The sequence below is a fragment of the Lynx rufus genome, unplaced genomic scaffold (genome assembly GCF_022079265.1).
Source record: "Lynx rufus isolate CCGP_SWC_20201006 ecotype Redwood Valley unplaced genomic scaffold, mLynRuf1.p SCAF_11, whole genome shotgun sequence".
NCBI lineage: Eukaryota > Metazoa > Chordata > Mammalia > Carnivora > Felidae > Lynx > Lynx rufus.
The window spans coordinates 69,208,372-69,231,443 of record NW_025814825.1 but is presented as its reverse complement, the minus strand read 5'-3'; the positions used below and the strand labels follow the sequence as shown (position 1 = coordinate 69,231,443).

Genomic DNA, 23,072 nt, shown 5'->3' with positions numbered 1-23,072 from the left:
TCTCTCTGCCCCTCCCCTGCTCGCACTGTCTCTGTCTCTCTGAAAATAAATAAATAAATAAACAAATAAACAAATAAATAAATAAATAAACTTTTTTTAAAAAGGATATGGAATAGACCCCAGTCTATGGTACTTTGTTACAGCACACGGGACAGACCAAGACATTCCTCCCCTCCCTCATGCACTCCACCCTCGCTCTTTCCATTTTTGCCAAATGTGGTTCAGATCACTGGAGAGTTTCTCAAGCTCAGACTAATTATCAAGGTGGGATTACTTCCTGTTTATAACCAAGCTAATAACCTAATGCCACTGTCTGAATCAGTTAAACATTTACACTATAAAGGCCCCCACTCTCCATTCCAATGTTTTTTCATCAGTTTTGAGTACTTTAGAACTTTCCTAGGGCATTTTCTAAAATTTAAATCCCCAAGGCAAATTAAAAGACATTTTCTTTTATTCTTCTGCTGGAAGCAGTGTCACTCACCAGGTAGGTGTTGTAATGAAAATGACAGGCACCTTTCAGAATGGGGCAGCTGGTCCTCCTCGGATTATGATTTGCCAATCTGTCAGTGTTGGGATTTGTTAGCGCCTCATGGGGGATAAGGTGGCATGCCCATTCTAATCCCAGAATCAGTGGTTATGCTACCTTATGTGGTGAAGGTACTTTGGTTGTGTGATTAAGTTAAGAACCCTGAAACAGGGAGATTAGCTTGGGTTATCTGCGTGGGCCCAGTATTGTCACATGTCACAGATTTTGAGTCTAGACTGCTCTCTTGTCCATCAAGAGAGCAGGTGCAGAATTGAATACAAGAGAGGCTAATGTCTGGGAGGGGACAAGAGCCCTGAGAAAGAGTCCTTTCTCCATATTTATTAGGATCAGAAGGCTCACATATGTGATGGACATGCAGAAAGAGACAATAAAACAGTGATCATTAACTCGTGTGTGTGTGTGTGTGTGTGTGTGTGTGTGTGTGTGTGTGTGTGTGAGAAAAGGGGCTTCAAAAGTATGCAGTTCTAGGGGTTTGGGTCAAGACAAATCAAAACCCCCGCTCTGAGCAGACAGCCGTTTACTGCAGGCACCAGGCACTGTGTCTGTTTATCTTAACTTTTCTAGGGGCTAAGGCAGATAGAGCATGCTACCTCAGAGTCCACAAGGTGTTTTTCTTGCTAATTAGCTCTGGGCGCTTTCACCCCATAGTGGCTTTCTGCCCTATGCTTTGTTTTACCTAATGAAGACCTCTGCGTGCTTTCATCCTGCTGCAGAGGCTTTCTGCCCCTACCTGTTCTTGGACACTTTTGTCCTGTGGAGGTGGCTTTCCACTCTATGCTTCGTTCTAAGCTGGACACTTTTGCCCTGTGGTGGCTTTCCACCCTAAGCCTTCTTAGCCCATTGGTGCAAGCTCAGAGAATTCTTAAACTTATTCCCCACAGTCACAGGACTCTTACAAGAGGCAGACAGGAGGTTTAGCCAGAGAGAGATTGAAGGATGCTACAGTGCTGGCTTTGAAACATTACTTGTTTTATTCAGGAACACTTAGGCAGGATTTCTGTGTGCCACATGGTGTTCCAAAGGCTCGGCACACCACCCTGTGCAGCCCTCATCCTCTATTTCATGGAGGGGCTTCTAGCACACCCACAGACAGTCAATCAGGGCCTGAAGGTTGAGCACAAAGGGACCTTTGGTGTGTGTCAGTGGGGTGGGGGCAAAAAGCTCTTGTTCCAAATTCCTCTTCTGTTTCACAACATTGTTTAATGCACTGAGCTGATTAATGATTTCCTCATTTCTGCCTCATTTCATGCAAGGTCTCCATGTGCCTAGAGTTTTTTCTTCCAGGTACAAAGTCACATTTTAACATTAAGAGATGATAACAGATGTCTATGTTGACTTTTCAGTCATATTTTAATCTTAAAATATAGCCCAGAAGAATGCTGACAAGTGAGTCCAAAGGGATACCTTCATGTCCTAGGGACAGACAGTAGGGGATATATTTTAGACGTGGCTAACAGGCCTTCAAAGGTATATTACTTCCCCCTTTTCAAAGTACACAATAGCATTTGTATTGCTTTGTGTGAACCCTGGTGACTGGGTAGCTCTGCTTTCCCAGAAGAGGTGTTTACTCTACAATGGTCTCACTCACCCTTGTTTCCAGGGACTCGAATACAGATTCAACTAGGTCATCAATTGTTTCAATTTGTTTAATTAGTCTTACACAATCTGTTTTGGACTTGGCTGTCAAATTCTGTCTGATGAATGTGACTCTGGAAAGCGGCATCTCTGAGCCAATTTATTCCCTGTGAAGCCCTGACTGCCCTTGATGAGACCGTGCGGGGAGAGTCCTCCTGGAGGCATCCAAGGGGATTTGGGAGAGCAGGAAGACTCCAGGCTTGCATCAAAGAGCCTAGGACAGGGGTCTTCAGGGCATGTGTGCCTCACACACCCGAACGGGGAATGACACAGAGCTTGTAACGGGGTGGGATTTTGGCAAACCCAATTGTAATGGGACTGAGATCGATATCCTTGGGGTCAACGAGAGGCTTCAGGTTAAAGTGCTGCAAAATGGCGGACAAGAACAGGAACAACTCCATGCGAGCCAGGCCTTCTCCAACACACACCCGCTTTCCTGCAAGTGACAACAGCTGCTGAGACTCCGAGGCAGCCTCAAGACACAGCAGCACTGCTACAGGCGAGGCAGCAGAGGGGGTCGGGGGGAGGAGTTTGTGGCTAAACTGCCACCCTAAAGCAAAACTGACCCCTCTCTGCCTGTTGAAAGGAAGCACACAACACATTTCAGTATAAGAATATCTGTGATAGACATATTCCGGGACCAGCCTTCATACAGCTTCCGTCACCAGGACTCAGCAGCATAAGCATACGTTAGGTTGGGAGAGTGATCTCTGTCCAGTGCTCACCCTGACATCCTACAGGAAAGAACCGGGGCCACAGCTGGAAGCCAAACACTCTAACGCTGGGTGTTACTGAGCTGGTTATATGATCTTCCCTCCCACCAACCCCTAGGGAAAGGCCCTGGAGAATGAGGCCAAAGGCCCAAGAGAGGGCCAGATGGTCCCATGATGAGTCCAGGTAATCAAACATTAGATTTTGCTTATTAACCCTTGTTTAAAATTATGGAGAATTAGGTACTAGAGTTTTGAAAGACATTCACTAAGTCCTATTAAATACATAAGGGTTTCAGCACTGAATGAAGTATCTGCTTTGCAGAAATAATAAATCATCTCATTCCCAGGACCTCCAGTAAGAGAATGCCATTTGGGCTCTGTGAACAGGGACAGACACCTCTGGGACATGTTGTGACCAGAAGCCAGGCCCTGGTGCAAGTGCATGGCCACAGCAAAGAGCACAAACCAGGGACAGACACATCTGGGACATGTGGCCAGAAGCCAGGCCCAGTGCAGGTTCACGGCCATGGCAAAGAGCACAAACCAGGGACAGACACATCTGCGACATGTGGCCAGAAGCCAGGCCTGGTGCAGGTGCATGGCCTCGGCAGAGAGCAAAAACCAGGGCAGCTCCCCGGGGAAGGGGCTATGTCTGCTCTCTTCTTACCTGCAGAAAATGCCTTGAAATAGTCACTATACTTGAACTTTCCACTTTCATTCAGAAAGTGCTCTGGCTTAAACTTCTCTGGATCAGGGAACTCTTGGTTGTCAAACAAGAGGGAGTCCAGTGTTGGGACCACGACCGTACCCTAGAAGTAGCAAAGGCCTATGTCAGTCCATCAAGTTAACAGAACATGAGCTTTCCACCGGGACCTCCAGTTGGGGAAGTCATTTGCTTAAGGACTAGATGGAAGGCAGTCAGGGGCCAAGTCTAAATGGTGACAAGAGCTGTAATCTCATCAGAGGAGGAGCCCTGGGCAAGATTGTACCATTGTTGGTTTCTGGGGTTGGGAAATACCACAAACCCGAGGCACTGTCCCAGGGTCCCCTTTCCAGATTTTCTCCATTTCTTCATCACTAGGCCCATGAGAGAACTGCTGGGAAGCAGCACTCTGCAGGTGGGAATGCTGGCCCGGCCCCCACCATTCAGCCAGGTCCGCCCGAAGGATCCCGCCCTTTGGAGGCTGGCTGATGTGCTGGCAGGGTGGTGCTCAGTGTGTACACGCCAGGCTCACATCTGACCTTGGGGATGACGTATCCTCTGAACATTGTGTCCTGGATTGCTTCATGGGGCAGGTTGGAGGGCAAGAGGTCGATGAATCGCTGAATCTCATGCACCACGGCATCCATATAAGGCATCTCTAACCGGTCCTTGATGGCAGGGATTCGGCTTGGCCCAATCACCCTGTCGATTTCTTCATGCAGTTTCTCTGCCACAACATGAACAGAGGTAAAGGATCGACTCCAGGCTGGCTCAGCACCCATGCCCCCACCCATCTGGCAGATGCTTATGGAGCACTGTCAGCAGTGCTCCAGGGCATCCTGGGCACCACAAGTGCCAAGACGGCCAAGCTCTGTGAGTCTGTTTAAGCTTCTCGCATGTTAGCCTCTAGATGATCATAGCTAATCCAGTTCTTGTCATTACACCAGGAGTAGAGAACAGGAGGGTCTTAAGACCTTCTAGTTGGAGGATGGAGAGCCTGAATGGCTCAGTCAGTTAAGCATCTGACACTCAATTTCAGCTCATGTCACAATCCCAGGGTCAAGAGATTGAGCCCCAAGCCATGCTCCACACTGAGCGTGAAGCCTGCTTAAGATTCTCTCTCTCTCTCCCTTTGTCCATCTCCCCCACTTGTGCTCTCTAAAAAGAAAAATACAAATTCTAGTTGGAGCAAACTCTCGTCATTAGTTATTAATTACCCCAGGCTGGTTCATTGCATGTTTCAGGAAGTGTGGATGTGGAAGGCAGATTGGAAACAGATGTGCATGGCCTTCTGCATGAAGAACTAGGAAGCAGGGTCTGGGTGTCCCTCTCTTCCTGGCAGAGGTAACAGCAACCTTTGAGTTGGGCTGGGCCTCTCTGAGCTTGAGATTCCCTGTGGGCCTTCACAACATGTTGAGTGAATCACAAAACTGTGTGCCATGTGGTTCCCAGGTAAAGATGTAAAACAAACAATGTGGATCGTATGCCAACATTTAACAAGAATTGAGTGTATGAAGTCGAGCACAGAGATGACACAGCAGTCCTGGGACACTGCCAAGTCTGGGGGTGGGCAGCAGGGCGGCCTAAGGAGGGGCTTTGGCTGGCTCTGCAACCTGTTCATTCCAAGAGCTCTGAAGCAGATACTGCGAAACATTAACACATGTTACATTTTGTAGTAGCGTATGGCTCTCAGTCATATTTATTTTCCTTTTCTCTATATCGTAAGTTACTCATAATTAATCATGTAAAACACTTTTTCAGTCTACAGTCCCCTGGTACAGACTGGTCAGAAGTTCTCTCAGATTTGTGAAAGACTTTCCTCCAGGGACTTCTGGCTCCTTCACCCCTCAGCCTTCTGTGAAACAGAAAAGTCAATGGGCTTGGAGTCAGATGGACCAGATCTGATCCTGGACAGGTCACATTCCACATCGCTGTGGGAAATTACTTCAAGCCCTATAATACCTACTGGTAAGTATGCAGTGTCCTGGAGTGCTTAGACCCATGCCTGGCACACAGCAGAAGCCATATTATTAGAAGCGGCAGCAAGCAAGCCTCAGGATGGTGAGGGGCCCCCTGGAGCGGAGCCCAGGGGAAGGGGGGACACTAGGCCTGGCCACTAGCCATGAAGGCGCCCTCACCCCAGGCAGTGGCTCCCTTTCCTTCCTCTTTCCTGGGAGGTCAGCACCCTACTAACACATCGATGCCCTCTCAGTGCCTCTATTTGGCCCATGCCCAGGGCGGGCACCTCTGGGGCATGGCTCTATGCATGTGCGGCACCAGAAGCCTCCTGCCCCTCTGAGGCACTCAGAGCCCCACCTGGCCCCGGTGCAGGAGGAGCCCCTGGGGAAGAACAACGCGGTTCAAGGAGAGCAGGCAGCCTTGGGACACTTCTCCCTGGGGATCCCGTCTTCTGGTCCCCATTCTTCCAGTTGGGTCAACTATGCCATGGAGGCCATGGCCCCATCCCGCACTCTCTCTCTGCTCTGCCCAGGAGGCCAGGTCTGGCTCACGGACAAGGTAGACATTATTTTCACTGTCATAGATAGGTTATATTATGGGCTGGAATGCAGGTGGCATTGCATTTTTCCATGCCGGTGTTGGCTCTTTGTTTCTGAAATCAGGTGTGTGTCAATGGCATGTGGTGGGACTGGTGTTCAAGAGTGGCATGTCCCTGTCATATATAAGAACACTTCCATTGAATTCATGCCGGCGATTCCAGTCTCACTCCCCTGAGGGTTAACAAGCAATGCCAGTTTCCATTTGCAGGCAGAAAGCGAAAGCCCAAGTGCTCCAGCCTGACCGGTCCAGGTGGGACGGCTGCATGGCCCCGAAATCTTTGCCCACTACTTGGCATACCTTCGATCTCTGGGTATTTCATGAGAATCAGGAGCCCATATCTCAGAGTGGTGCTGGTGGTCTCTGTACCCGCAAAAAACAGGTCAGCTACGGTGGCAGCAATGTTGTCAAAGGTGAACCAAGGCTCTTTGGTGTATCTTTCCTGCAGATATTAGAGACACCCGGGGACTACATAAGAAGGTGTCTTCAGGTGGATCATCTGAAAAGAGCCCAACAAGCCTGCCAGCTTCACAGGGAAGGGGGCAGGTGTGCGTGAGGCTATCCCGTGGAAACATGATCGTCTCCACCGCACAGTTAGCAGCACCAAGGCTCCCACAAAACTGGCCATTGGCAGGATTGTGCCCCTCGCCCAGGGTGCTGAGTCTTGTGCTCCTTCTACAGAGCTGAGGGCTGTCCTGGGGAGTAAGGCTCTCCCCTGTGCGCAGCCGTGACCTCCAGCAGCCCAGAGCTGAACTGTGGGGCCTCTGCTAACAACCCAAGAGTCGCAGGGGTTGCTCTGGGCCTTCTCCAAGCCCACAGTCAGCACCACTGATTCCCAGGAGGCAGGAAGTCACCAAGAAGCCAGACACCAGGGTGGGGCAGTGAGGACCCCAGTGATAGATCAGCTTCCAGGGAAATCAGTTCCAGAATTCACATGCTGTTCTAGAGCCCCAAGAGACGTCAAAGGAGGGAGGAGAAGCGTCACCATCTCAGTGGCGGGCCTGGAGGGCAGTCAGGTAGGTAATGCTGGCGGGGCCTGGAAACCCTTGAACTCATGTACAATTTGGGGGTTATGTGCTAAGGAGGAGTGTGGAGGCCTTCACACCAAATGAGACACAGTCATCAAAGTCAGAAATGGTTATGAAGTACAGCCTGGAGGGGGCCACAGGAAGGGCCCACGCACCAGCCTCACAGCCACTATGGCTCTCCCAAGAAACCCCTCTTGCTGGCCAGCACTGCAGACCTCCTATGGTGTTTGAGGCCAGCCAGGCAGGCTGGCCCTATCTCCACACCCATGGGAGCAGGTGTGGTGGTCATATGAAGCCAGAGTGGTGTAGAGCCAGGAGCACCCATGCCCAGCGGGAGCAGTGTGGGTTGCAGCCGCGTCGCCCCGCCCCCAGCAGTCTCAGCCCCTAGCAGAGAGCAGAAGAGCTTCCCTACTCGCGGTGTCTGCGGTACCTTCTGCATCTCCAGGAGCAGGCTGTCGGTGAAGTCCCGGGGGCAGTTGGGGTCCAGCGACTCCTCGTGCTCCTTCACCCTTGCTGCAGTATAACTTTTTATTTCATACACATTTTTTATTACTTTTCTATGGTTTCCAGGCAGGTAGCGCATATAGCTTGGGAAAATGTTATATAACTGGGGGGTGGGGGGAGGAGGGGGGAGAGAGACAGAGACAGAGAGACGGAGAGAGACAGAGAGGGAGAGAGAGAGAGAGAGAGAGAGAGAGAGAGAGAGAGAGTTATCTTACTATTCTTTCTTGCAAATGCAACATGGTTTTGTGTCCTGGGCTTAAAACTTTTCCAACTTGAATTGATGGCCATCAAACTGTGTTATTTAGAACATTTTGGCTCGCAGTAACTTTTTGGTGCCACGACTTCGGGTGTGCGAAGTCACGTGTTAGTGCGGTACTGTTTTAAAGCGTCATACCGTAGGTGTCCCTTGGTCAGCGAGGGGAACTTGGGGCCTCGGGGAGGTCTCCAGAAGCAACATCCAGGCACAAGCGCCTGGGGCCCCGGCCCATCCCCCAACCCCCCACCTTGCCCTGTGCCAAACTCAGAGGGCAGGTGCAGACTAGGGGGTGGGGGAGCCTCACTTGGAGCCAGCTGGTGCTGAGCAGGTGGAAGTTCTCGTTGAACAGCTTCTGTATCCTCAGCCCGGTTTGGTCCGTGTAGTCAAAGCGCTTGCGGAAGAGGATGTCCGAGATGACGTTGCAGGGGGCGTAGCCCAGAACAAAGGTGGGGTCGAAGGGCTGTCCTGGACCACAGGTGAGCTGTCAGGGACCCTACGCCCCAACCTACCCCTCCCCCCCCCACTAAGGCTTTCCAGCACCTGGGAGCAGTGGCCCTGAACACAGCCCAAACTCTGAAAGCCTTGTGACAGCTACTGAGGGTCCCCTTCTTTTTGGCGCCCTTGCTCTACCTGAGGTGGAGAGGACCCCTAGCTGCCAGAGGTGCCTGAGGGTAACGCGACCCTGTCGGGGTCAGCGGCTGCTGATGACTCTGGGGCCCAACAACCCACCCCAGGCAGTGCACACGAGGACCCAGCCCTGCCCCCCACCAGCCCCACTCAGTGAGCCTGACAACCTGGCCCTGACCCCCTCCCCTGGCCAGGCAGTGCGCACCAATCCCGACCCTGCGCCCCGCCCCAGGCAGTGCACACAGGACCCCGCCCACACACACCCTGGGTCTTCCGGAACGCCTCCATCAGGAAGGGCACCTCCCTCTGGATCCGCTCCTCATTGGCAAGCTTCCCCATGCCATAGTCCCGGAGGATGCTCAGAGACAGGCGCCGGGTGTCCTTCCAGCTCGGCCCATTGTTGAATGTGATTCCTGGGGCAGAGGGAACAAGCACCCAGTCAAAATACACGCCGAGGGCAGGGTGACAGCCCAGGCTGCCCAGCTTCGGAGAAGCCTTCTCGGCTTCTCCCCATGCTCCTTTCCCCACTGCATGTCCCCTCCCAGGGGCGCCCTTCTTACCATCAGTGTGCCTTCTCCTTCCACTTTGCCTGGAGACCTCCCCAGGGGACACAGAGCCTCAGCTGCACAGCAAGACGAGCCCCCACCCCTTTTCCCTCTGTTCACAAAATTCCCAAGAAGCTGTCCTGTTTCCACTGATTTTTAACCTCCACACTGCAAATACCTTAACTTGCAGCTTTGTGGCTTCTCAGAAAGTGTCCTCACTAAAACCTGAGCTGTCACTCAGCTCCCAGACTCTGCCCACCATTGGATCTGGGAAGACCTCACTCATGTTCCCCATGGAGGGAAGAGATCTGAGGAAGGCCAAGGCAAGGTATGTTCTAGAAGGAAGTGTGGCCGCATGGGAGGGACAGGGAGGAGTGAGATGACGAAGCACAGACCAGACTGAGGGTCTCAGTTCCACCTTGCAGGGAAGCATGAGGTGGGGAACGACAGGTGGACTGAAGACAGCATGGCCCCCTACTGGGTGTGGGTGCACAGAGAGTACATGGCACCCAAGGCCCTACTTAGACATTAGGGTTAGATTTGGTTAAAAACACAGCTGGGATGGAGTTTGGGGGTCCTGGGATCAAGTCTATGCATGCTGAGCTCTCGATCCCTGCTGGACGCTGCAGAGGCTGCTGGGTGGATACCAGGGACACAGCTCAGAGCCCAGAGGGAACTCAGGGCACACGTGACCACACTCCCACGTGTCTGTGGGACCACTGACAGCCTCGGGGGAGGGCAGCCTCACCCTTCCAGTGGCAGCAGCAGACTCACTGACACAGGATGCAGGGCAGACAAGTGAGGGGACCAGAGTATGTGTGTTCAGGAGGCCAGAAGACAGAGCTGTGAGCTGGGTCCCCAGTCCTGAGGACCCAGGAAGCTGCAGAGAAAGCAGGAAGAGGGAGTGCCCAGTGGACGCCCCCTCACCGCCTCCCCCCAGCCCTTGGCTCTGACATGGTGACTGAGGAGGGACAGGCATGGAGGTAGATAATTTTAAAATGGCAGAGAGAGGTGCACCTGGGTGGCTCAGTTGGTTAGGCGACTGCCTTCGGCTCAGGTCATGATCTCACAGTTTGTGAGTTCCAGCCCCACGTCAGGCTCTGTGCTGACAGCTCAGAGCATGGAGCCGACTTCAGATTCTGTGGCTCCCCTCTCTCTACCCCTCCCCTGATCACACTCTGTGTCTCTCTGTCTCTCAGTAATAAACAAACGTTAAAAAAATCTGTTTTAAATGGTAGAGAGAGACGGAGGCAGAGACAAAGACAGAAATAGAGAGACAGAAGGAGAGATTCCAGAAGAGCCAAGACTTTGGGGTCCAAAACAGGCTGAAATGGATACAATAACGATTCTCCATCACAGGTTTATAAACATTTACTGAAATGAAAAAAAAATTTTTTTTTAATTAACATGCGCCTTGTGCTCACTATTATGCTGATAATTAACATTTGCATTGTTATCCCTGGGGAACCAGATGTATCCCATGTACAGAGCCTGGGCCACGTGGCACATGTGAAAATAGGACTTGGGAGCCCCTATCAGGAGGGGATGAAGCCCCCTTTGAGTCCAGCTCATGGAATGGGAAGTGGCCCTGGACTGGCTGCATTCAGGGACCCATGACTTGGACCAGGGGTGGCAGATAAGGGCTCCCTGGAGCTACTACAGAGCTCCTTGACCCCACAACTGCTGTTCTCGTGGGGCAGCAAAGCTCCTGTGGTGTTAATGACAAACACTGACTAGTTAACTTTGCTTTTGACAACCCCAAAGAAGCAAAATCCACAACATCCAAGAGAGAAAGTCAAATGCCACTGATAGTGACAGGGTATGACCTTGGGAATGTATACAGGAATAAGGGGACAGCACCATGAGAACAGCGCACACAACAGGAAGCACATCGATTTGAAATTTCTGCATAAAATGGATACAGGCTTTCTAGAGGTTTGTCACCAAAGCTAAGCCAGGAGAAACTAGGGCCTGCAGGGTTTTGTAGGGTAGATGGGACATGGCTTCATTTCCAATCTGCTTTAGAATCTCACTAAAATGACAGTGAGCAAGTAGAAAGGAATAAGCATGTGAGTCCAGGGGGGCGGGCAGGGGCAGGCAGGGAGCTCACAGGGTTGTGAGCAGGTGCCCCCATGAGCTCCAGGATGTCCCAGGAGACACAGGAGGTGGGGATTGGAGTCAACAGTCTGGACATCACTCAGATAAAAACCAGGCAGGTCCCCAGACCTCAACAGGAGGTGACAGCGCGTGTTCTAGATACGGGGAACCCAGGGCGCTGGAGACATGAGCTGCCGAATAAAGGGAGGTGAGGCTGGCAAGACAGGATCATGTGGAGGTCCCTTTGTGAGCTGGGGCTGCGCTCAGCACCCTTCCTGGTCTAAGAACACCCCAGGTGCAGTGTCGGAGGCCTCCTCATTGGAGAATTCAAACCGCAGATGAGCTAAGCCCCACAGACCAGCAGAATGCTCTGTGGTGTCAGTGCCTCATCTTAGGTGAGGGACCTTGGAGGGTGGAGCCTCAACACCCAGGAACAGGTGGGGCTGTGAGTGGAGGCTCTCTGGACTGAGGCTACACCCAGGAGGCTACAACGTGTGCAGGAGGAAGGCACAGCTCAACTGCTGGAGGCATTTTCCTTTGTGGCATTTCTCTGCAAGCACACATCTGTCCTGCTCACCAGTGTGTGGGTGCTTGAGGTCCTACCTTTTTTAGAGCAAGTCTGTCATAGTAGCTTTCAATACAGTATGTGCTGAGCACCTGAATTGTCCAAGGGTCTCTTTACCTTTCTATCTTGTACTATTTACTATGTGGCTGTCATCACTGGTATTTCACGACCTGGCTGGTCCCCCACCATGGGGGTGCTCTGAGAAGTGGGGCTCACCTTTTTCCTTGTGTGCCTCAAACGCATAGATTTCTCCTCTGCCAGAAAAGTCATTCTTGTAGTCGAGCAGGACTTCCTTCACTGCCTTATAGCCATGCAGAACCACGGTGCGCTGGGAGCCCAGGTACAAGGTGAACACAGGCCCGTACCGCTCTGCCAACTGCAGAGACCAGCAAGCAGATAAGTGAGGCCACTGGGAACTTATGGAAGAAGTTGGGCAGGCTTTAAACTGACCCCCAAAATTGTTATTCCCCAAGAGAAGACAGAGGGATCTGGGAAAAGACAGTCTTTGTCCAGCCCAATTTGGAAAGACTCTCCCCATAGAGGCTTTCTTCTGCAGGGAGGGAGGTTCCAGGACACCTAGGCACCTGGACACATGTGCCTGAACACAGTTAACTTGGTGGGCTGACTCCTGCTCCTCCCCTGTGGCCCCTTTGACCACATCTGTGCCATCACCCCCACTGTCTGCTATCCCCAGTCTAAGTCCTGGACCCCAGGGTGCTACTGGAGGACCCTGAGCCAACACTGTCCTGACCTCCACAAGTCCATCCTCCATGGTGCACAAAGCACTGTCAACATCTCCCTATTGCAAACACTAGGCTCTTGGGCATTCTTTTATGAACTCATGTAACAGATTTAGCAACTCATTCAGTTTTTAGATTCTTTAGCTCATTCACTGTTCACAACAACTGTAGGTGGAGGTGCCACACAGGTTGACCACTATTCACCCTGTTGTCTGGCATCTACAGTGTGCACCTGGTGTGAATATATGGCTTCTCCGTGCTTTGCAGTGGCAAACAGCAGCAGCAACCCCAGCCACACTGGCCTCACCAAGACATCCAGTGACAGAGCAGTTAACACTGGGCTCAAGCAGAGGCCTCTGGGGACGACCATGGCCAATGCCCACTCAAGGGCTCCACGCCCATGCTGTACCACCAGCTAAATATTTTTAATGTCACTCTTGGATACTACTGTTCAGTCAGTTCATTCATAACAGGCTTGTATTGAATAGCAACCTGTCTGACAATTAACTGAGTGCACACATATTATGTCCAATCCGTGAATTCTCCTCCCCCAAATCAATGATATTTTTCCTACCTTGGTTAAAGATTTGGGAACATTCTTGAAATCCAACTGGAGAAGATTCCCAATAATGGGCAGTGGGAAAGGGCCAGGAGGTAGTTTCCAGCTGCTGTAGATCTGCTTCCAGACAGAGATAAGCATTAGGGTGGCCATCCACACCAACAGGGCAACTGTGATGCCCAGGGCAGCCATGGTGACTTTGGGGTCACTACTAACTTGTGAGAATGCTCTGGAAAAAAAACAAAGCTTTTATAACACACCCTCAGGAAGGAGGGTAACCATCCAACCAATGCCACCTTCCTTTTCCTTGGGCTTAAGTTATTAATTTATAATTAACTACTGTTGGCCATCATTTCAAAGGCTGATTCCTGTAGCGGTTGCATCCAAGAAGCTCCATCCCAGTACCCACTTTATGATCCCCAGGGTCTGTCAACACTGAATGCTGGCATCTGCACCAAAGTCAGCCGACACAACATCCAGGGGAATATCACCAACCCATAGGTCAGACCATGGACACTGGTTTGGACAGGAGGGTTCACGTTAAGTTTACACGTGTTGTTTGGGGGCAGGATCTATGTGCTGCATCAATTATGTGCTGTCTCCATGGCCAAATGCTAGATCTCATAATGCAAGTCTCTGAACATCTGATCAGGTTCGTCTGAGCAGCCTCCAGTAGTACCTGAATCACTAGCAGCAAAACTCATAGGGCTAGAACAGGGAAATTCAAGAGCTGAATTCCACTCCACTTGGTCAAAGCAACTGGAAAATTCAGAAGAGGAAAAAAGACAGAAAAAGAATTTACCAATTTTGAAAAAGTTAATATCTATTATAAAAAAGTATATTTTTGTAGAAAATTAGGGGACAATTTTTCTTTAGAATAATTTTTATAAAACTCTAAAAAAATTTACATTAGGCTCACATTAACAACTCAGGCAACAACAGATGTTGGCGAGGATGTGGAGAAAGAGTACCTCTTTTGCATTGTTAGTGGCAATGCAAGCTGGTGCAGCCACTCTGGAAAACAGTATGGAGGTTCCTCAAAAAACTAAAAATAAAGCTACTCTACCACCCAGCAATTGCACTACTAGGCATTTATCCACAGGATACAGGTGTGCTGTTTCGAAGGGACACAGGCACCCCCATGTTTATAGCAGCACTATCAACAATAGCCAAAGTATGGAAAGAGCCCAAATGTCCATCGATGGATGAATGGATAAAGAAGATGTGATATATATATATACATATATATACACACACACACACACACACACACACATACACACACACACAAGGGAGTATTACTTGGCAATCAAAAAGAATGAAATCTTGCCATTTGCAACTCCATGGATGGAACTGGAGGGTATTATGCTAAGTGAAATTAGTCAGACCAAGACAAAAATCATATGACTTCACTCATATGAGGACTTTAAGAGACAAAACAGATGAACATATAAGAAGGGAAACAAAAATAATATAAAAACAGGGATGGGGACAAAACAGAAGAGACTCATAAATATGGAGAACAAACTGAGGGTTGCTGAGGGGTTGTGGGAAGGGGTATGGGCTAAATGGGTAAGGGGCATTAAGGAATCTACTCCTGAAGTCATTGTTTCACTATATGCTAACTAATTTGGATGTAAATCTTTAAAAAAAAGGAAGAAGAAGAAGAAGAAGCAGCAGCAGCAGCTTGGGAAATAAATGTATCACAAGGAGAAATAAAAAAATTACATTAGGATTTTTACTGGGTTTGTTTCAAATCAATGAATTAACTTGAGCAGATTTTATACTCTTGCAATGTCTTGTCTGTTTATCCATGAACGTCGCAGGGCTCCACTGCTCCTCGGGTCACCATTAGCCCTTCACAGGGAACTTCCACCTGCCTATTGGGGCTGTTTCAAGGCATTTCACTGAGCTTTTGTGCACACATGTGTGTTTAGAATGAAGAGAATGCTTTTCATTCTGTCTTCTAACTGGAGATATAGGGAAGATCTTAATTGTAATTTTATACTTTTATGTTGGTAATGAATTTTTTTGTATAATGGAAAGTAGGATAAAAGATGAAAAAATGAAAACCATCTTCTATACTTTCATTTATATGAAAATGAGGATGTACCTTATATACCTAATTCTAACCCATTTTCTTTCTCTCAAATTATTAGCCATGTGGGCAATCTTTTGATTGTTCTGTATTTTTTTTTTCATTTTTAATGCTTATGTATCTTTGAGAGAGAGAGTGTGTGTGGGGAGGGGGAAGGGCAGAGAGAGAGGGAGACACAGAATCCAAAGCAGGCTCCAGGGTCTGAGCTGTCAGTACAGAGCCCAACAGGGGGCTTGAACTCACCAACCATGAGATCATGCCCTGAGCCGAAGTCAGACGTCTAACCAACTAAGCCACCCAGGCGCCCCTGATTGTTGTGTATTTAGAACCGCAGCCATGTTACTTGTGTTTTACTTGTTAACTCTCCTGTGTTGGGAAAGGGTGTGAGTCTCTGGCAGCGTTTGGGGGGTGGGGTGGTCTTTGTTCCTCTCAGCTGTGCTGTGCCCTTAAGATGGAACAGACCAGGCTGGTTGAGTCGTGGACCCTGTGGGGGAACTGACAAGGCTGATCAGACTGTAGACACTGTGTGGGAACTGACATTGTGGGTTAGATGGTAGACCCTGTGTGAGTTTCACTTGGCCTTGCTATCCCTTCCAAAAGCTAGTGTGGGGGCAGGTCCACCCCTCAGGATGGAAACTGAGCTGTCTGGACCCTCTACCCTCTTAATCTGCCCTAAGGCCCGTCTGGGTCAGACACCCACTGAGTTCACACAACATTTCTCCTGTTTGCTTGTCCCACTTGCTGCTGTTGGAGGAGGGGGCAGAGTCAGCTTCCTCTCAGGCTCTCATTCAAGCCGGGGTGAGGACAGGCTGTGTGTGCGGTGGAGCAGGCCTCCTGGCTCCCACTGGCTGAGAACAGCTGTGCCTGGGCATCTTGCCAGGAAGGGAGGCTGAGGGCAGGTGCTGGGAAGTCTGGACCTCACAGGGGTGCAGTTGTGGTTGGGGCCAGGTCCCCTGCTCTAGGTCGTCAGTCCACTTGGACTGTTGGCACCCAAACAACATCAACTGTCAGGAAATTATCAGGAATTTACCTGTCAGGAAACAATATGGAGACACTTTTTTGAATTTTAACAATTGTGTGTAAAGATTAAAAGACCATCTTAGGGTTACCTGGGTGGCTCAGTGGGTTGAGTATCCGACTTTTGATTTCAGTTCAGGACGTGATCAGTTCAGTTCAGGATGATCCCAGTGTTGTGGTATCGAGGCCCATGTTAGGCTCCACACTGAGTGTGGATCCTGCTTCAGATTCTCTCCTTCTGCCCCTCTTCCCAGTTGCGCTCTCTCTCTAAAATAAAAAAAGAGAGAGACCTTTTTAATTAGGAAAGTAAAGCATGCTCTTTGTAACATATTCAAGCAATGCAGAATTGGATAAAGCAAAGAGAGTCTCAGACTCTTGTCATGGAGGTAGCTTTCCTATTTTAAACCCCATTAAGAAAGAAAATTTGCTGCTAATTCTTTCTTGTTGTTTCTGATTTTTGTTATACTTTTTAAATGATTTCTTTTGCACGTATTAATTCTGTGTATCAATCCCATGCATACATTTAAAAGGGAAATGTGAACAAATCTTTTGGGTAAAGTGAACTTTAAACAGCTTCCTGTGTACTGCCATGGCGTTTCGCTCCAGGTGGGAGCCACACCTTCGACACTTCTTGCAGAATTAGAGGCAGGAACGTGAAATAAAGTCCTAGGAAAATATCCCAGTCTTCTTTTTAAAAAGGCTGCCTGCCTAAAATGAACAACACAAGAAACAACAGATATTGGTGAGGATGTGGAGAAAGGGGAACCATGTGCACTATTGGTGGGAATGCAAACTGGTGCAGCCACTGTGGAAAATAATGTAGAGGTTCCTCAGAAGGTTTAAGATAGGGCGCCTGGGTGGCTCAGTCAGTTGAGTGTCCAACTTAGGCTCAGGTCATGATCTCACGGTCTGTGAGTTCGAGCCTCGTGTCAGGCTCTGTGCTGACAGTGCAGAGCTTGCTTGGAATTCTCTCTCTCCCTCTCTCTCTACCCCTCCCCTGTTCACACACACACACTCTCTCAAAATAAATAGATAAACTTCAAAAAAATTAAATTTCTAAAAAAACATAAAATAAAGTATGTGTCTTATAGATAAATGTAAGATGGCCATTTTTTTTTCAACGTTTATTTATTTTTGGGACAGAGAGAGACAGAGCATGAACGGGGGAGGGGCAGAGAGAGAGGGAGACACAGAATCGGAAACAGGCTCCAGGCTCTGAGCCAACAGCCCAGAGCCCGACGCGGGGCTCGAACCCACGGACCGTGAGATCGTGACCTGGCTGAAGTCGGACACTTAACCGACTGCGCCACCCAGGCGCCCCAACCATTTTGAAAAACCCATTATGACAATCTCTGCCTTTGTTTGGAGTGTGTAGTTCATTTAAGTTTAATATCATCACTGATATGGTAGGATTTACATCTATTATTTTGTTATTAGTTTTCTGTGTGTCCTACGTCTTTTTTGGTTCTCTCTTTTCTATTATTTTCTGTGGGTGTGTTAAATCGATATTTACAAGTTTAATACTTTAATTTCATTTTTACTTATATAGTCATATAAATTATATTAAATTATAATATATTAATGTAATATAATATATTATTTTATAATTCTGTTAAGTGTAATATTATACTATGCTATGGGTTATTTTCTTGGTTGCTCTACAGTTTACAATGACCATCTTAACTTAAAACAATCTAGTTTGTATTTAATACAAACAATTTCAATCATATACAAATTCACCCAAATATAGCTTTTTCCTCTCCTCCTCTTATTTTTTTTTTGTCATACAAATGACACTATTACACATTATAGCTTATCAATACTATTTTGTACTTATTGATTCATGCAGTTGTCTTTTAAATCAGGTAGAAGAGTTACAAGTGAAAATACATTTATGCTGCCTTTTCTGTTCATCTATGTGGTTACTTTTACTGTTGCTCTCTATTTTGTCACGTGGAATGAATTACTGTCTAGTGTCCTTTCATTTTATCCTGAAGGGTGCCCTTTAGTATTTCTTGCAACACAGGCCTGCTAGTGATGAATTGTCTCAATTTTTTGTGTATCTGAGAATGTCTCAATCTCTCCTTTTTTGAAGAATTGCTTTTCTGTATATAGAACTCTTAATTGTCAGTATTTTTCTTTCTGAATTTTGAATATATCATCTCACTGCCTTCTAGCCTCTATGGTGTCTGATGAGAAGTCAACTGTTATTTTTATAAGACTGTTCATATATAGGGACTCCCTTTTCTCTTGGTGTTTCAAGGTTTCCCCCTTTGTCTTTGTCTTCTAACAGTTTGAATATGAGTATCTGGATGTGGCCTTCCTTCAATTTATTTAACTTGGAGTTTGTTAAGCTTCTTGAATAGGTAGATGAATATTTTTCATGAAATTTGGGAGTTTTCAGCTACTTCTTCTTCCAATAGTTTTCTTGTTCCTTTATTTTTTCTCTACTTCTGGGATGTCCATCATGCATATATAGATATCTTGATGCTGTCCCATAGGTCTCTGACGTTATGTTTATTCTTGATTTTGACAAATTTTTCTTGTTCCTCATTGTTTTTATGGAGAAGCAGATTTGGAGGTTCTTACTCTACCATTCCTATCCCCTTTGTCAGACGTATTTAGGAGTTTTCCAAGAAACTGCCAGGAAACCTGAAATTGTTTTATTACTGATTAGAACATGGGCACACCTATCTGCAAGAGAGATTTGAGAGTATTTACTTTTTCCAGACTTTATAAATAGATATGTGCAAAAAAGGAAGTAATTTGGAATAGATGTTAGATTATCAATTAATAGTATGTGCAACACGAGGGGGTTAAAACTTTTCTGTGTAGAAATCTGGAAGGCCAGAAAGGAGTGGCAGGAAGTATTCAATGTGCAGAATGGAAAAAATATGCAGCCAAGAATTATTTACCCAGCAAGACTGTCATTCAGAATAGAAGAGATAAAGAGTTTCCCAGACAAATAAAATCTAAAAGAGTTTGTGACCGCTAAACCACCTGCAAGAACTTTTAAGGGGGGACACTTTGAGTGGAGGGAAAAAATACCAAAGCAACAAAGACTAGAAAGGACAAGAAAACATCACCAGAAACACTAACTCTATGGACTACACAATGGCAATAAATTCATACTTTTCAATAATCACTCTGAATGTCAATGGACTAAGTGCTCCAATGAAAAGACATAGGATATCATAACGAATTAAAAAAAAAAAACAAGCTCTATCTGTATGCTGGCTACAAGAGACTCATTTTAGACCTAAACATGCTTGCAGATTGAAAGTGGGAAGATGGATTTATAACCACCAAAGAAACTGAGTCAGTAATCAAAATTTTCCGAACAAATAAGAGTTCTGGGCCAGACGGCTTCCCATGGGAATTCTACCAGACATTTAAAGAAGAGTTAAGACCTATTATTCTCAAACTATTCCAAAAAATAGAGATGGAAGGAAAACTTCCAAACTCATTCTATGAAGCAGAATTACCTTGATTCAAAACAAAACAAACAAAGACCCCTCTAAAAAGGAGAATTACAGGCCAATATCTCTGATGTACATGGATGCAAAAATTCTCAACAAGATACTAGCAAATCAGATCCAACAGTACATTAAAAGAATTATTCACCATGATCAAGTGGGATTAATTCCCAGGCTGCAGGCGTAGTTCAATATCTCCAAATCAATCAACGTGATACATCACATTAATAAAAGAAAGGATAAGAGCCATATGATCCTATCAATAGATGTAGAAAAAGCATTTGCAAAATAAAGCACACTTCTTGATAAACACCCCAAAAAAGTAGGGATAAAAGGAACATATGTCAACATCATGAAAGCCATATAGTAAAGACCCACAGCTAATATCAGCTTCAAAGCGGGAAATACTGAGATATTTTCCCCCTAAGGTCAGGACCACGACAGGGATGTCCACTTTCACTACTGTTGTTCAACACAATAGGCCAGGAAATCCTGGCCTCAGCAATCAGAGAACAAAAAGAAATAAATAGCATGCAAACTGGCAAAAAAGAAGTCAAACTTTCACCTTTTGCAGATGACATGATACTCTACATGGAAAACCCAAAAGACTCCACCAAAAAATTTCTGGAACTGATACGTGAGTTCATCAAAGTCGCAGAATATAAAATCAATGCACAGAAATCGGTTGCATTTCTATACACCAATAATGAAGCAGCCGAAAGAGAAACCAAGGGGTTGATCCCATTTACAATTGCACAAAAACCAACAGATACCTAGAAATAAACCAAACCAAAGAAGTCATAGATCTGTATGCTGAAAACTATAGAAAACTTATGAAAGAAATTGACGAAGATGCAAAAAACTGGAAAAACATTCCATGTTCATGGGTTGGAAGAACAAACACTATTAAAATGTCGATACTGCCCAAGGCAATCTACACATTCAATGCAATCCCTGTCTAAACAATACCAGCATTCTTCACAGAGCTAGAACAAACAATCCAAAAATTGGTATGGGACCAGAAAATATCCCAAATAGCGAAAATGTTGAAAAAGAAAACCAAAGCTGGGGGCATCACAATTCCAGACTTCAAGATGTATTACAAACTATAACCATCAAGACAGTATGGTACTGGCACAAAAACATATACATGAACCAATGGAACAGAATAGAGAACCCAGAAATGGACACACAAATGTATGACCAACCAAACTTTGACAAATCAGGAAAGAGTATACAGTGGGGGGAAAAAAGCAGTCTCTTCAGCAAATGGTGCTGGAAAAACTGGACACCAACATGCAGAAGAATGAAACTGGACCACTTGCTTACACCATACACAAAAATAAATTCAAAATGGATGAAAGACCTAAATGTGAGACAGAAAACCACCAAAATCCTAGAGGAGAACACAGGCAGCAACCTTTTTGAACTTTTCCACAGCAACTTCCTACTAGATACGTCTCCAGAGGCAAGGGAAATAAAAGCAAACATGAACTACTGGGACCTCACCAAGGTAAAATATTCTGCACAGCAAAGGAGACAATCAATAAAACTAAAAGGCACCAACAGAATGGGAAAAGATACTTGGAAATGACACATCAGATAAAGGGCTAGTATCCAAAATCTATAAAGAACTTACCAAACTCAACATCCTCCCCCCCAAAAAAAAACCCAGTGAAGAAATAGGCAGAAGACATGAATAGACACTTTTCCAAGAAAGATATCCAGATGGCCAAGAGACACATGAAAAGATGCCTAACATCACTCATTATCAGAGAAATACAAATCACAACCACAATTAAATGCTACCTCATACGTGTCAGAATATCTAAAATTAACAATTCAGGAAATAACAGATTTGCAAGGACGCAGAGAAAGAGGAACCCTCTTGCACTGCTGGTGGGAATGCAAACTGATGCAGCTACTCTGGAAAACAGTATGGAGGTTCTCCCAAAAATGAAAAATAGAACTACCCTATGATCCAGAAATTGCACTACTAGGTATTTATCCAAAGGATACAAAACATCTGATTTGAAGGTATACATGCACTCCCAATGTTTTAGCAGTGCTACCAACTGCTAAATTCCCAAATTATGGAAAAAGCCTAAATGTCCATCAACTGATGAATGGATAAAGAATATGTGGTATACATACACACACACTCACACACACACACACATACACACGCAATGGAATACTACTTGGCGACCAGAAAGAATAAAATCTTGCCACTTGTAACAACATGGATAGAATTAGAGTGTATATTTTAATTTTGTTAATGTTTATATTGTTTTTGAAAGAGAGAGAGAGAGACAGAGCATGAGTGGCAGAAGGGCAGAGAGAGAGGAGGGAGACACAGAATCAGAAGCAGGCTCCAGGTTTTGAGCTGTCAGCACAGAGCCCGATGCAGGGCTCAAGCTCACAGACCATGAGATCATGGCCTGGGCCAGAGTCAGGCGCTCAACCAACTGAACCAGCAGGTGCCCCAAGGGAATTAGAATGTATTATGCTAAAAGAAATAAGTCCATCATACAAAGACAAATACCATATGATTTCACTCATATGTGGAATTTAGTAAACAAAATAGATGAACGTAGTAAAAGGGAAGGAAAAATAAAATAAAAATAGAGGGAGGCAAACCATAAGAGACTCTGAAATCCAGAGAACAGACTGAGGGTTGCTGGAAGGTAGTTGGGTAGGCACTTTTCGGGATGCGCACTGGATGTTATATGTAAGTGATGAATCATTGGGTTTCTTCTGAAACCAATAATACTATGTATATTAACTAACTTGAATTTAAATAAATTAATTTAAAGCATAATAATAATAAAGCACAGGAAGAAAGAAAGAAAGAAAGAAAGAGAAAAAAAGAGAAAGTGAGTGGATGCAGAACCACCTGTCAAACTAATGCACATCAAAAGAAAGCCAGAGTAGCCATACTTATATCAGACAAACTAGATTGTAAACCAAAGTCTATACCAAGAGATGAAAAAGGGCACTGTATCATAATAAAAGGGTCTATCCAACAAAGATCTAACAATTGTACATATTTATTCCCCCAACTTGGAAGAACCCAAATATATATATCAATTGTTAACAAACATAAAGAAACTCATTGATAATAATATAATAATAGTAGGGGACTTTAACACCCCACTTACAGCAATACACAGATAATCTAAGCAGAAAATCAACAAGGAAACAATGGCTTTGAATGACACACTTGACCTGATGTACTTAACAGATATATTCAGAACATCTCATCCTAAAGTAGCAGAATATACATTCTTTTCAAGTGTGCATGGGACATTCTCCAGAAGAGATCATATACTGAGTCACAAATCATCCCTCAACAAGTACAAAAGGATCAAGATCATACCATGCATATTTTCAGATTACAGTA

The 23,072-nt window shown here is 46.3% G+C and overlaps 1 protein-coding gene across 1 annotated transcript; it reads right to left on the bottom strand.

Annotated features, from left to right (window-relative positions):
- Positions 1 to 1,991: 1,991 nt before the first annotated feature.
- Positions 1,992 to 13,306, bottom strand: LOC124506779 (cytochrome P450 2E1). The gene is made up of 9 exons (XM_047072767.1): positions 13,094 to 13,306; positions 11,996 to 12,155; positions 8,836 to 8,985; positions 8,250 to 8,410; positions 7,616 to 7,792; positions 6,458 to 6,599; positions 4,141 to 4,328; positions 3,566 to 3,707; positions 1,992 to 2,621 (listed from the first exon to the last, which is right to left on the bottom strand). Exons 1-9 carry the CDS (start codon positions 13,268 to 13,270, stop codon positions 2,431 to 2,433), a joined length of 1,488 nt encoding a protein of 495 aa, XP_046928723.1. The 5' UTR covers positions 13,271 to 13,306; the 3' UTR covers positions 1,992 to 2,430.
- Positions 13,307 to 23,072: the final 9,766 nt, after the last annotated feature.